Below are 16,183 nucleotides of genomic sequence, written 5' to 3' on the forward strand. Positions count from 1 at the left end.
AAGGAAGAGTTTTACCGTACGGTTCGTTATATTTACACGCGTCATTAGGCCTTCTTTAGAGTATTCTCACGTCAGCTCTTTACCCTTTTCTTTGCCGTTCCGAGAATTAAATCGCCGAGGGTAATGGTCATGTTGCCTTTAGCCATTCTACAGAAACAGAATGCATATATATGTATCCTTTTCTTCATCTCCTTTAAGGCCGCCGAGGGAACCGGGCGACCTTTCCGCCTGGTAATCGAATAATCCAGAGGAAGACCTTTGCCTAATCCAGCTTCTCCGTAGACATTTTGGCTATTGTTTAAAAAAAAAGCTCCTGCACCACTCTTAACCCGTCCAACCCCCTCAACTTCCACCACCTCCCCCCCTCCACGCGCCACTCCCTTCCTTTTTAACTCGCCCTCCCAGGGTTTGGCGGCGTGGATTCAATTACCGAGGGAGGGATATGGAGGGAGGGGCGAGCACTCCTTTGGGGAAAGCACCCTGTGTGTGTGTGTGCGTGCTCTGTTCTTTCGTGTGTGTGCCTTACGAGAGAACTTGTCCGGAGGATGAAGATGAAGAGGAAGTGGGGAAGGGCATCAAGGAGAGCGGGTCTCTCTATCTCTCAAAGTTGCGGAAGGAGGGAGTCCTTGGTGGCACGCAGGAAAGGAGAAAGACATGGAAGGGGCGAGGCCTTTTCGCAAGTCTCTATGCGGCAAGGTTGCGCCAAGTCTCCATTTCTGAAGGAAGGAATGGGGTGCGTTCACTTTTACATCTGGAAAACATGAAGATCATACCCTCTGTGGTCGCACGGAGTGTGCACTAATTGGGTGTCTGTTTTGCTGCTGTTGGCGTGCTTGAAAATGGCAACAGATATTCGAGAAATCGTAATTATTAGATGGTCCAAGAATCGCACCGGTTGCTCCAAGTTATCCTATTGATTTCGTACTTTACATATTTCATGATATTTGGGCTAGTTTTTGTGTTTGAAAGCGGGCGTCTAGATGTTGCAGTCTGTTCTACGATTTCAGTAATTTCGGGTGAATGATTGAAAATTCACGCATTTTGGGAATGCAAAGCAATCCCCTAAGCTCCATACATGGATGCACCTTTGCACAAAGGCCGCGAAACACGATTTCATTTATATTACAGTATAATGTTCCAATTCTGGGAATACACAGCATTCACTATAATCAGTAGGGACATTCTTACTAAAAATTAGATAAAATTGTACTTTTCCACAGATATTTTTTTATACGTGGCGCTTCACCGCTTTACGGCATCATCAGGTGGAAAGCTTGAAAATGGATTTTTTGTATATTTTTTCATAAAATTAAGGGTTGGGTTTTTTTCACACAGCCAGAATTAACTGTGGGACGCATCGGTAGCCTTTGAGACTTGGCTGAGCGGAAGAACATCGAGGTACTATTGCATCTCAGTTTTAATGCAAATGCTCAAAACGTCCACTAAGGAAAGTTTAAACAGTTTGAGCTAAAAATAACGAGTCGTTATATTTTTACATCTGGTGTAGAGTTCACATTAATTTGCTGATGTCAGTTTTCAATAATCTGGGGCCAATGAGGGGAGTTGAAGGATGAGCATTGAAAGGCCTTCTCGCTATCAATCGCCTTCCCTCCTCGATTTTCGTTATCGAATTGGAAAATAATCATCAGATTTATTTCCAACTTCTTGCTAAAAAAATGAATTAAGCCCCATCGAATGAAATTTTTCAAACAGTATGCGGGTGAGTGACGTATAGCCGTCGCCTGTGCTCGATTGGAATATTGGCATTTCCGTTATTTGGTTACTTGTTTCGAAAATGTGAAATTATTCCAAGTCATCGTATGCTTCACTCTGGCCAAGCTTATCATTAACCTGTTCGCAATTACGTTTTTAGACAGTGGTTCGATATTATTCCTTGGTTTATGACTAAATCCTCATTAATGACGTATTTTATCTATTCATCTTCAATAAGACTAGCGTCTATTTGATACATTCATGCCAATCATTCGAAATATCATTTTCGACGAATAAATTCCAGTGACCATGCTGTCATTCGCACAAGTTTGTATTAGATCAGTCAGACTAACTTAGATGAGCGCACCTCTAATAGACGGTGGAACTAAGGGGTTGTCTTTCAGATATCTTTTACAATTTCCATAAATATTATTACACGGCTATACTTCGTAGAAACAATATAATAACCAGATTTTGTTGGCAGCATTCCTCTCTACAGAATTTGTCTCGTTGGGTAATATCGTATTATGGCATTATTGAGTTTATCATTAGATATTAATGAACCTCGTTAACTATGTGATATGCGGTACATTCAAGTGTTGGACGAAGAAAAAAATGAAGTAGATTTCAGCTCCTAAACTGTTTAGCTGGTGTCTGATTGTCCATTATTTGGCCATTTATGACTCATATGAATTGAAATTCTTACATAAAGCCCATGTGGCCTGTTTCATAGCTGAATTAATTAATATTTGACTGTTATAGAATAATTTAACCTCTAACATAAGTCATGTAACTTTTTCCGAGGGAGTAAAATATAGATGGAAGAGGGAGAGAGGACTTCTGCAATATAATGAAAATATAACAATTCAAACAAAAATCTGCATTTCGTCACCGCTAATTCATGAAACTATTTATTTGTGATACAACCAACGGAGTAAAATATGCAAGGAAAAATATAGAAAAATTTTATAGTGACATTACTTTAGCCTGAAAATTATTATCTTGCGGTTCAAAAGAAATAGATAAATGGTGATATCAATTTATCATTTACTGTGGAATAGCAGTGTGCCTTTTTCCCTACGCATCATGAAGTTCCACCAAGTGACGCCGTTTACCATTGCATACTCTATCATCCCTCCTTTACTGATCTAATTTGGCAGTGAAAATGAGGCATCTCGTGATTTGATGACTAGATATGGCGTCTACCTATGTTCACTGTCTCTTTTTCCTCATTTAGTAAATTTTTCCCAGTAAGGAAAACTAACACTCGCATGTATTCAAAGGAGCCAACTCATGCAGTATATCTCACTCCAAAAATTGTAGTATAAGGGCCTAAAATGGTGAATGCATTGACAAAAAATTCAAGTATCCTTAAGTTTAATAAATAGAGAATATACAATTCTCCAGAGAAGACAGCGGGGCGTCCGATGTGGCGTATTAACCAGATGATGATACGCCGTATCGAAACCGGTCCGGGAAAAGTTTTGTTTTTGTGAAATAGCAGAGCGTTTTTAGCTCCTACGCAGGGATGAGACAGAGTTAAGAATGGTTTCCGATCAAACCTGGGCTTGAAAAAATGTATTCATCGGCGAGCCAATCAATAATTCTTTTGCAAATTAGTGTCTAAAAATCTTTTTTCTTATCATTTTTTTCCTCTTTCGAAACGGCTCCCTTCGATACCTCCCTCTTGTGATATATATACATATATATATATATATATATATATATATATATATATATATATATATACATATATATATATATATGTATGCATATATATATATGTATGCATATATATATATGTATGCATATATATATATATATATATATATGCACATATATATATATATATATATATATATATATATATATATATATATGTATAACTCACCCTATATCTCGCAAATTACGTCGTTTTCGAACTACGCAATTATTATATTTTTATGATATGAAAACCCTTGCTCTTGAAAATTGCAGTAAATGTTTTGGGATGGATATTTTTTTCTTTTAAGTTTTCCGATTGACGGTGCCTAATAACGGTGTTAAGATTTATGGCGCGATATTTGAATTGACGTGTGCACCTCAGGCACAAAAAATCTCCGAGGCCATTCAGTGTATATTTCATAAAAATGTAAAATATTTTAGGTTAAATTCTCCATATTTTTTTTTAACTATCGCATATCCTTTCTTCTGGCTTCCCTCATAATTTTCCTTCTCCCATATTTTGATAAAGATAGCCTCATTCGTTTGCGTGGCACATATTCAATCATTTAAATCTCTTGCTTCAAAATTACGTCATGACGTATATATTTCGTAATTTTTATGGTCGTGAGCTCATTATTATTGAGAAGTACACTAATAATTATAGGATGTGCAATTTAAATCTTTAATGCCGACAGGTGTGAACCTTTACTAAGGTGTAAACCTTTATTTACGTTAAAATTGCCTGAATTATTTTAGACTTTTAAACGCAAGGCGCGTTCCAGTTCTAAGCTATCATATTTCTTTGCTAATGACTACCCTTTCATGAAGTTGAAACTTATGTTAAGCCGAAAAAAACTCACTGTAGACGCATACATTTATCACAAGGTCAACGCCGTATTCTCAAAGCTGCCGAAAATGCCCTAGGTCACTATTGTCCACTGCAAAAACTGGTGGATCCATGGCCGGGGATCCTTGGGTACATTGTCACAAGGCTCTCTTTAAACTGTTGCACCCACGAATGTAAATTTTTCACATCCATAACGCCATCACGTTTTCCTCAATTTATGAAGAGTGTCGACCGGTTTTAAACCAGGGAAGTGGAGAGCATGAATGATAACATGCAGCCCTTGCACACTAAATGACGCCATATTATTTATTAAAAACACATCTTACTCACGTGCAAGTTATACAAACCCTGTGGACTGTACGATGCAGCAATCTATGTCTTGTATTCATTGAAACTTGGATCCATCTATGTACATGTTTTTTTACACTCGACCGTATTTTTTAAACTTCTTTCCGCCATTGATAAAAATTCCAATGCCTTAGAGCTTGATCGTACCTCATATATTATGCCAATGATAATAAAATTTCGATTTATAAATTCTAATTGACCACCACACATATATTTTGCTTTTTTGATAAGTCATTTGCCCGTTCTTGCGGAATTCCTAATAATTTTCGTTTCTGATTTTGGGAAGAATCTTACTCTCTACTGATTGACATTTTCAAAAGAAACCTGCCGATGTCTCCGTGGTATCTACACCATAGTCAAAGAATATTGCAAAACTTCGCGGTTCTGAAAGAAGTATGCATTTTTAGGTTATGTGCCGACGGAATATGTTGCCAAATGAAAAAAAAATTACGTTCACTAAACCGGCAACAGATGGCCGCGCGTGTACGACCTCTCAGTAAGAGGCTTGCTTACGAGTTTCTAATTTCTTTCACTGACCCAGTTTGAGCCTCGCTCCCAGGACGATCGGCACCGTCGGAGAGGACACCTTTAAGAAACTCACCGCAGAAGTTCATTAAAAGTCTGCCCGACTCCCTCAGCGTAGGCATAGAAACAACAGCGTTGCATTTTCCTGAAAAGATTTCGACCTCAGAGGAAGGCCGCTGTTGCCTTAAGCGAGAAACCCGATGCCATTGTTTTCGAATAATTAATTGAAAGGAAGGCAACTCACGTGGGATTTGCGGCGGTACGTATAGAGGCTCTCGGGATATGCAACCCACCCACACACCCACAAATGTACGAAGCAAGACCTTTCAACGGCAAACAAGGTTCTTGGAAGTTGAGTTCTATATTCTTGCATCTCATTCAATTCAAGATTTTATCACCTCGAATTCATACTTTAAAATCTTGATTTTACGCTTAGCAAATGAGTCTATTAGATTATCACCTGAAGACAAAATACATTAGTGGATGCAGGAGCCTTTGGCTTAGGGATACCTGAATACAATCTCCGCGTATAAAATCCAGGAAATTGGAGTTATTTTCCCTGTATCGTGCGTACTATCTCAATTTACTGGAAACCCTTCAGCTATTTTCTTGTTTTCAGCGTTAATTACATCGTTCAAGGAGCAATCCCGTTATTCTTGGGAGGTGTAGTGTAAAAGAAATTAAATTCCTTGGGTGCTTATTTCCTATTAATATTCCTATAATTATTTGGTAGCACATCATACGCAGTTGTGAATCTGTATAGGACTTGCGTTCTAATTAAATAGTATTCCGATATTAAGCATGATAAACATAATTATACATACTTCTGACCTTTTATTCCGTCCGAAATCTAATTTTGTGTCTACTACACCTCTGCTGGCAAAACATTGAAAGGTAGTCTTTAACCTTTTAAATGAATTGTTGATAAATCACAATTTATCATTAGAGCTGAGGCTTTTAATCATATCTGATACTTTCTGTAAATGTGAACGAATAGGTGCAATTCATAAAAAATATGCCTTGTTGTGAGAGAAATAATAAATGGTACTGGTACGAAAGCAACTGACAACTAAAGGTTTAGAATACATTTCGTTTAACGAAGTGAAACAGCGTCGAACTGTTACATACATTATCAGGAGATTCATAAATTGCAGAGACGTTGAAAACTCGGGAGATGGAACAATGACATGAAAGAATTTATTTCCTGAAAAATGGGATTTAAGTGAAAAATGGATGGCGATTCTGCGTGAGCACACGTGCTCCCAGTCACAAGCTGAAGAGCTCTGCTTGGAATTTCACGCCGAGAAAACAGTAATAAATCGCATTTCTCCCTTAAGGGGGATTGTAGGTTTTTCCTCGGATTTAGTTCGACTGTCTGGCACTGATATGAGTGCTCTAGTGAGTTTCAACAGGTAGGGTTTTTGGTTCTTTATTATTTATTAGTAGTATTTTAATGAATTAGGGTAGGTTTTTGAAGGATGGATGTGACTACACACTTCTCTACTCCTAAGCCCTAACATCATTACACAAAATATCATTAGGTTCCATGCTACATCTACTCTCATGCTACAACAACTAATTCTATTGCTCTGTATAGACTTTGCTACACTTAATTTCATACAAAGTGTCTATCATTTTCAACCTTGTACCTGGCTTTCCAAGTATTTTCCCCTCTATTACCGCATCCCATTACCTCACTTAGTACCTGCGGCATCCATTTGTCCTCCATCCGAATTTCTGCAAAAACTGTCTCTCTTCTTCTACCTAGAAATGTAGAGATTGCGTAGAAATTTGTCGTTTGTTTTTATTTCGGTCCATTCCATTTTATTCTCTCAATTATCCTCCTTGCCCACATTTCAAAACATTTCAATCTGCGCATATCCTACAGGATCAACGACCGAGTTTGTAAGCATAAAAACTACGCTTTATACTAAAGTTTACACAGTATTGTCGTTACATCTTTATGTCATTCAAATTCCAACCATAAACTCTCGCGTATTTGCAAAATGCATTTGGAAAGAAATTTTGGTGCGAGAGTGTGCGAATGATTGTACGCGGGGAACTTAAAATAATCGTATTATGCGCAACATATCAATATTAAGATGCATCAAACTACCATGTATTTACTGTATTCGTGATTTGAAGACCAAAATTAGATTTTATGGCGGCTCCATGCGCTTCTATACCGTTACACGAGCATTCCGTTAAATTATACCAGGCCAATATTCTGAATTACAGAACATAAATCTGAAGCTGTTACTGCCTGGAAACGTGTGGGAATGCATTCGACGGAAAAAGCACGTTTTCCTAAACGAAATATTTATTCGTTTTTATTTTTTTTATGGTTAACACCAAAACAGCCAAGCCTCACGAAACGAACCAAACGAAGCTGTACTCCGATGGAATTCTAGACAGCGCTCTCAACATACAGAGTACAGTTTGTACGGGTTCATTTGGAAGAGACTTTTTATGAAAGGAGAAGGGTACTTGCTCCAGGTACTGCCTCCGACACCTTCTCCCTCTCTTCGGCGCCAGCGAATTTTAATGGAGTGGGTGCGTGATTTCTTTAACATATAACGCTGCTCAGTGTTTAAAATTGAAGGGAAGTAAAAATCATAAATATATTTTAATGCCTCCAAGTAAATGTATATTACCTTTAAGATGTTAACTCAAATTACTTTAAGTCACCTAAAAATTGTATTTTCCACATAGCTATGTGCACACCTTAGAGCGATTTAAAATGACTTCCACTTATTTAATTGAAATCATTTTTGGAGGGGAAAATCCAAGGAAATGGCCTCATCCGGTAAAATTTTTATTTCGCAATTCATTTTAACCAACCTGCATTGCGTTTTCCAATTCCGTGGTTGAAAGAACAAAAACGGGAACCTGAGCTCATGGAAATGTTTTCAGAACGAGTTTCAGAGTTTAAAATGCTATCGCTTGTTTTTTAAAAGGGCTTTATATGTTTTCTGCCGCTGGATTTAATTAACACTCCCTAAACGGTGAGCAAATTCAAACACTTAATTAAAAGCGTAGAGCCACGTCTTTGGCACATGACCTTTTTTGTTTTTTTGCTATTCGTTATGGAAAACAGGAGACTCTATTTTCTAGTTTTGGTGTCAATGAAAGAAATTGCCTTAGAGTATGAATTGTTTTAAAAGGTGCAATTGTTTACTTAAACTCTAATGAATAAAAACGTCTGTGTTACTACCATTAATTGGGGATTATTTTTCAGTTGATCTTAATTAAAAAAGTTTATCTGGTAAGCTATCAGATATATCTTTTTACCGGGAGGGTAACCGTATTCCAGGTTAAAATTATTTAATAGAGGTTTGGCGTAATGAAAAACAGATCCAATTTAGAACTCTAAGTATAATCTGCTCGGTGGAAAGAAAATATTTGCTTGATAAGTCAGTTTATTTTCACCAGTGTTAGGTCTCCCTAGGTTGTGTAGTTTCTAAGCTATCATAATATAGAAAAAACGTAAAATGCATTGATTTACCAACAATTATGCAATAATAAAAATAAATTATTTTTAATCTGACAAATTTCAACTTTGATATTATCCAAAATTGAAAAATTTGAAAATAACACGCTAGGAAATTAGTCTTTATTTTGATATATTCGCTGACTTAAAATTAAATCCTTTGCTTAACTATTCCTTTTTGCATAAGTAAATATATCGTAACAAGGCTATGCGTAATATCTTCGTGATGAGAAAAGAATAATATATGATTTCCACCTTGCAATCGGATATCATTCCAATTTCAACTTCTCCTATACTTGCATGCGTATTGTAGCGTAGGGTTTTAATCAAATACGAAATTGTTAATGGCGTGTATGCTCAAATATTGATAGACACTGCACACCTTATTGCAAAACATATCACACGATCATATTAAAATTTAACGCAAAAGGACTTGGAATTATTTTTTTCCAAATTTATTATCTCCCTGCAAGTCATTTTTGTATATGTTTTGGCTTTAATATTTATTCAGCAAAAACTTTGTTTAACATGATTGGATATGTAAAATCTCTGACACAATTTTTTCTGCATTTACCATTAGCTCTTGTGCCTCGGTACCTATCTTACCTGAAACATTTTTATTAAGTTTATCGTCAGATCTTTTCCGACGTCTATTTTGCTCCGCTTGTGGCCGTAAGAGATAGATTTTTTACAAAGTAAAATCTTAAACTTTGAATTTCAAAAGTACAATTTTTCACATAGGGGCGCAGTTACAGCTGGTAGAGAACGTGATTCTTGTCGGTTATCAATTTGCCTGAAAATCTATAGGGACCCGAGCAGTACCTGACGACAGGGTGTTTTTCTTTCTCCAAAGCCTGGCAAGGTTCTATTCATATGTAGAGTAATGATGGATGATGGTCCTTTTCTGGCGGCAGTCTGCACCAGGGCAATATATCAATTCACCTTTATCGCCCTTTCTAGCTCTGCAAACATGTTTATGTCGTTTTTGTTTTTTCAATATTGCGTTCGAGATTAAATCACACCGCCTAGGAGTCCAATCACAGGTTTCAGAACATACCATCCCTCCTGAAATATGATAAAGCCTCACAGGTTTCGAATTTCCCTCAGGTTTTAGGAAAATCAGCGTTATACTATATTTTTTACCACGCTGCTACGCATGATGTATTTACTGCTTATTTTTCCGTGGTCAGCGCTGAAAATGGTTGAAATTAATATCCCAAATCAACTTTCATTCTCGTCGAAACACGTCGCATTTGCACGTCAATATTATGTAGGTTAAGCCTGAACTACGCCTTCTTGAGTTCGTTTTCTTATCGGATATATTTTTGACAATTTTTTATGGTATAAAACACCCGAATTGAAACGATGCTTACTTCAATACCAGTTCTGTAAATTTGGATGTATTTCTGAATTTTATGCTAAAAAAATGGTTCTTTAGTACACTTCACATAGCAACAAGAATCCTTTTCCGTTATTAGATTAAAGAAATTTCTTTTCAAGGATTCAGGTATCGTACAAAACAGCTTCAATTCATTCTTAAATGCTAGACATTTCAGTTTTTCTATTTTGTACGTGGAAATGCACGGCTACATCCTACATGTGAAATCATAAATTAAATCCAATAAACTGTAATATCTTATTTTGACATATGTAAAATGTTAGCATGAAAAAATTTGGTTATGAACATCAAATCAAATATTCGACATGCGCCGTCATTGTAGTTTATATGTGGAACATAATTGTGCAAATGCGGCACGTTTCAAGGGGCGTTCTGTTTTAATAAAATAAATCCTTAACCGGATTAACCCTCTTAGTGCGGTGGGGATTCCAGGGGTACTAGTGAGAAGTGCGAAGGGTAATTTAAGCAAATGTATCACCTTAGGAAAAAACATTATGAAGTTATTTGTTTAGATATCCATATGCAGTTTTTTTATTTTAAAATAAAATATTATAGTTAATAATGATGTTATGCATTTACATCATCTGAAAAATAAATGTAATTATTACAGTATTATAAATTTGAAGAATATTTTTTAGCAATAATATTTCGACACAATACTAATATTTTTTAAAAACATTTTTCAATAAAACTACCATATTTAAATATAAGAAAAAATCAAAAAGACATCTAGAAAAAATTATAAATAAAGAAAAACCAGTGAATTGCAATTTTTTTTGTCAGCCTCTGCATAGTTCGATTTTGTTGAAAAGGCTGATCTCACTGAGGCAATTTGGGACTTGAAAAGCATTTAAAATTGCTAATAAAAAATTAAAGAATGTGTTATATAATTGTATGGAATTCACCCTATCGATAGCACAAAAACCATAAATTATTGAAGAAAAAACCATAAGTTACAGCGATTTAAACAATAGCCTACGCAAGAGCCGATATATCGGCCCGCTGCACTAAGAGAGTTAATAATTACTACTTCAATAAAAGAACATTATGAGACCATGAAGCATGAGTGATGATGAACGACTCTTAAGAATTATAGTAATATTTTACAAATGCAAATTAGAATCACGAGTTTTAACATTTCATATTTAATGAATGACTGTTTATTGTAAGATAATGATGTGCTCGTTTCTCTAGCCTTGAGAGCGAAGGGCTCCCATTGCTTACTGTACTTTCTATTATACCCTTACATCTAATTTTTTACTTCCCCACGCCATTCCTCTCTCTTACTTTGCCCTCCGCTCACGTACTTGTCGGGAGCGCTGCTGTGTCCACCTCTGACTTACATATTCCCCTTTTGATGAGCGTTCACGTGGCAATATTGGCTGCATGCTGTGGCCCTATTGAGCGATGATAGTAAACATCCTTGATTTCTAGGCCGTCTATTACTAATTTGATGTGTATTCAAAGTAAGTAGTTCTAAGTATTAATGCTTTGAGGAACACTATTGTAAGAACCATAAATAATTCATTTTATTCAATTATTTTCTATTGATGTCATAGCGACTAATCTCCACTTAAGATAGTGCATCTCAGACGAGTCCATGTATTTGAGCTGCAAAGGCTGCAGCCCAAGTAGAACTTTAAGATAACCTTGGATTCAGCTCGGGAAGTCAGATCCTAGGCAAAATTCGAGGTAGGAAAAATTGAATTTTAAAAGCCAATTTTTAACTACCTGATTAAGCTACCTGTACGTGGGGGATAATTGGCACCAGTTTTTCAGGTGATCTGGTTATACTCAAAAGATGAGATTGGTGAACTTGCCATTAGAAAAGTTAGATTTGCCACTAGGTCTCCTGTCTGTTCTTTCACCACATGTATTATATAATGAACCAATTTCTATATTGAGGCACGTGTGTAATGTAAGTATACTCTTAAATATCGTGAGGAATGAATAGGCAGATATAACTGAATCTCCAGCTTCCGCTATGGTCTCACATGACGTGGTGCAAATGCTTCACTTAACGTAGAAATGAAACATCACGCTAGTATTTATTTTGACTTTCATGACCGTATTTCAAAGCCATAATGTCATGCTCTGTGATTACCGGGGTAACTCAACTTTATGATAATGCGCGGACGAAACACGAGGGAATAAAACTGCCTCCCTTTACCCTGAACATGTGTACATTTCACGCGCTGTGTAGTTTATGTTACGAGGTCATCTCCATCCTCACGTATCAAGCCTATTTTCGTGTCGATTGCTGTGTAGCTCGTGTTTATTTGAGCCCATGTGCAATTTACGGCAGTAAACTTCGCAAGACTCTGACGCGTGCACCGAAGATTTTCGTTTTCGCATTCTCCACTCGTCCGCAGTTGACACGGCACTCGCGCGGTGACACACCAAGGGTTTCATCGCCTTTGGCCGAGCCGTTCCTAGGGGAGAGACTGGGGATCATGAAAAGGGCGTCCCTTGCCCGACGATGGAACGGCGCGCGTGGAACGCCTTTGGTCAACCTTTCTTCCCCTTGCCGCACAAACTACTCTCCATCGTAATTCCCTCACAGGCTCCCTCGGCTCTACCGTCCGTGCAAGTTGCCCTGGTTAAAACTCTGATACCGCTTAGTACTCCTCTTTAATCTTTCCGCCCCCCCCCCAGTGAAACAGCCGTTTCTACCCCTGCCTAAACCGCACCTACTACGCCCACACCCCCCTTATACGTAGGACGACGGCAAAGACGATCTCGTCCACTCGACATCTGCATAAATGATTAAAAGATTTCGGATACGGCCGGCACCTTGTGTGTGCGTGTGCATGGGATCGCTATCGCTCCTGGGGTTAATGCAACGTGAATGTGGAAGGAGTATCTCCTGTACTCTGCAGAGTGTTTTCACGGGGTATCTTTTTAAAATATAAATGTGCCAGGGGGCGTGGCGTTGTTCGGGATAAAAAAATATGGTACGTGTGTTTCGCTCCAGTGGCGGCGAAACTGAAAAAAAAGTGTAATGGAACTCGAGCATCGGGGAACGCGGAATACATGTCAAAAGTTCAAGTGCCCTAGTTCACTTGAAAATGCTCTCTTTCGCGAGTGGGCGACGCTTGGTGTCGCGTTTTTTTTTGAGTCATGACATCGGGAAATAGACGCGGGTGGAACAGAATTTCGCTTGAGGGTCCTAGAGACGTTGAGGGCGTTCAGCAATGCTTGTGCCTCGAACACTGATCTAAAAAAAAGCGTAATACTGTGTTACTTGATGGTACTGAGCATGATAAATTCTGTGACAATACATAATAATTTACAATCCTGTGACAAAAAGATTTTATTTGATATTTATACCTGAAATATCATTAGTTCACTCAGAAGTTCGAGGTAAACATTTGGCATAATAATTTAACTTTAAGTGTGAAGTTGTAATGGAAATAAATACTTCAAAGGTCGAATTAATTGAAGTTTCCCTGGTTGCCCTTTATTGCTACTATATAAATCTTCGTCTTCATATTCCTGTCAGGGGATTTACACAGCGGATGACAAGAGGTGCTAGCGCAGATAAAATGACTGGAATTTGCGATTTTAACACATATTGAAAGCAAAGTTATACTACCGAGTTACATGAATAATTACTCATAATTTTACTGCCGGTGGGGTCTCGAATAATTTTCAGAACGAGGATATTTCACTTTACACGGATGTCGGTTTTTCTCATCTCCTCGTTGACATACCGTTTACCAATGAAATGCAACGTTAGAATCATTCCCTCGTCTTTGGCATACAACTCATTCCATATAGCGTTATTAGGATTTTTGTAAGTGTTTAAACTACATGACCAGTCAAAACAATCAATCTTAAATAAAAAACTTTGTAGTTTCAATTATTTTTAAAGTGCGGACTCCACAAAGTTATTTTTTTAAATCATGGTATCAATAGTTTCTAAGAATGTACACCTGATCCTATTTAAGTGAGGTGGATGAAGTGCATTTTTAATAGATAATTCATCCAATCATTGGCGTTGAAATAATTGCTGAAGATTCCAAAACTCCTCATTTAGGAAGAGAGAGTATCTAAATTTAATGTGGTTGATCCGGAGGAAGCCTTCAGTGATCCTACAATTGTTGTTTAATCATTGTAAAATAGCCAAGGAAATATTTTATGTATGCGATCTGCTCGATTCCCCCTTCCCCACCTCTCCTGTGTCCATTCTCTACAAGTGTTCCTATCCTTTTTCCTCATATCTATTTCTATATGAATGAATATTTGTTCACCATATGGCGGGTTTTCGTGTATGAATGTGTGTATATGTATAAAAATATGTATATGTATGTATATATATATATATATATATATATATATATATATATATATATTTATATCGATTATACGGAAACACTCACACGAGCAGTATAATATTTGGACGGCACAATAAAACACAAATAAAATAGTAATACTTAAAAGGACACTCACATGGTAAATTGTTTAAGCTTTCGGCCCTCTCCAAGGCCTTCTTCAAGTATATATATATATATATATATATATATATATATATATATATATATATATATATTTATATATATATACACACACAAATATTTGTATATGACATTTGCACACAAAAAAACATTAAAATAAGCAACAAAACTCTCCCGTCGTACTCAAACATGCAAAATTTTTCTCTCGTAGTTTTCAACATGTGATACAAGTCCTGATGAAGCCGCTCCGTACAGATAAAAGCAATTACGAAAATTTAGTTGAAGGTTTTTTTTGTGAACTCGACTTTCGGAATGTTTCACCAGCAATCATGGAAAAAGTTCACTTTTGGAACACACTGAGCTCATTTTAGTTGTCATTTGAATGACTAAACTAACCTTGTTGAACACAACACTCCTTTTATACGAGAAAAGTGAATGTAACTCACCTATTGAACCAGTCGTCCGTGTACCTCGGATACGGGTACGGATCGTTGCTACTGAAGTCGTAGCTGGCTTTGGCGTTCTGTAAATAAATTAATGAGAATGAATTTAAATAGATGAAATGGATAATTATTAATTAATTTTGAACGTAAAATCCAAGGAAATATTTTGAACAAGGGGCATTTTCAGTTGGAAACGCGCCTCAAAGGCTCTTCCTTTTCTGGTGCGAAACTTTACAATTAATTTACAAAATTCTCTAATCTTAAGTCTACATGTAATATTATTCTGTATAGACTATGACAATATCTTACAACTATCAATTGGTAAGTAAAAATACTCTTGTTCATTACCTCGTGAGGATGTAAGAAGGGTCTTATGGTTCGTTAATTATTTATTGGTGTTTGCATAATTCATTTGATTCAATGCCAAAATTAGCCTCACTTGTTACACAAATTTTCCAGTGAACTGACCTGAATTTTATCGTCAATATCATAATCATGGTGTAAAATAACATCCAAATTGATTTAAAATTCTTATTTAATGTAAATAAAAAATTAGGGTCTATAGAAAATATAATGTTAATGTAAATTACCTATCAGCATCGTATCTGAGATCATAGGCAGAGTTGACAGTTCTCAAAATGTACCTTCGTTGCATTAATGAAAATATCAACGGAATTTTAGATCTAAATATAATCCTATGCTGCATTACTAACTGAGGCACAAAATTTTCAGATTTACCTTCACAATTAGTATGCACAAACGGGATCAATTTAGAACCTGCCAAGTTATGAATTACGCATTACGTATAATCGGATTAGCTCTCGGCAGCGATGCCGGAGATCAAATATAGTATTCTAATATCATTCGGTGAAATCATTTTGTGTTTATTCATCACACATTTCAGCATGCAAAATTCACGTTTGGAATGCGCTTGCCGTGAATTTAAAAAGCGTTGACAAGCGAAAAGAAGATAAAAGGGAAGATAAATGGGTTAATTACCTCAAATTTTGCGTGCATTTGTTTGTTTTTTACGCTTGAAATCAATAAGTCTTCATCATCAGGTGAAAAATATCCTGGAAAATCGTCTAACGGAAGTCCTTTACCTAGTCCTCCCGGAAGTTCTACTTTTGTATTCCTTCTATATTATGACATTCATATTTCATTTTTTAAAGTCGTCCATTCCCCGTTTTATGTATCCTTCCCGTCTTCCTTCTATGTTTTACTCATTTACCCTCTAGAATCAATCTTCGTGCATTC

General features: G+C 36.6%; 1 protein-coding gene across 1 annotated transcript in view; it reads right to left on the minus strand.

Annotated features, from left to right (window-relative positions):
• amon (prohormone processing protease amontillado) overlaps nucleotides 1-16,183 on the minus strand; it is a 535,895-nt gene that overhangs the window by 141,503 nt on the left and 378,209 nt on the right. Inside the window, exon 6 of the mRNA XM_071597507.1 lies at nucleotides 14,930-15,006. Coding sequence (XP_071453608.1) covers nucleotides 14,930-15,006 — 77 coding nt within the window. The remainder of the gene's footprint in view (nucleotides 1-14,929; nucleotides 15,007-16,183) is intronic.

Source organism: Hetaerina americana, unplaced genomic scaffold (assembly GCF_022747635.1).
Source record: "Hetaerina americana unplaced genomic scaffold, ioHetAmer1.1.p SCAF_9, whole genome shotgun sequence".
In the NCBI taxonomy this organism is placed as follows: domain Eukaryota; kingdom Metazoa; phylum Arthropoda; class Insecta; order Odonata; family Calopterygidae; genus Hetaerina; species Hetaerina americana.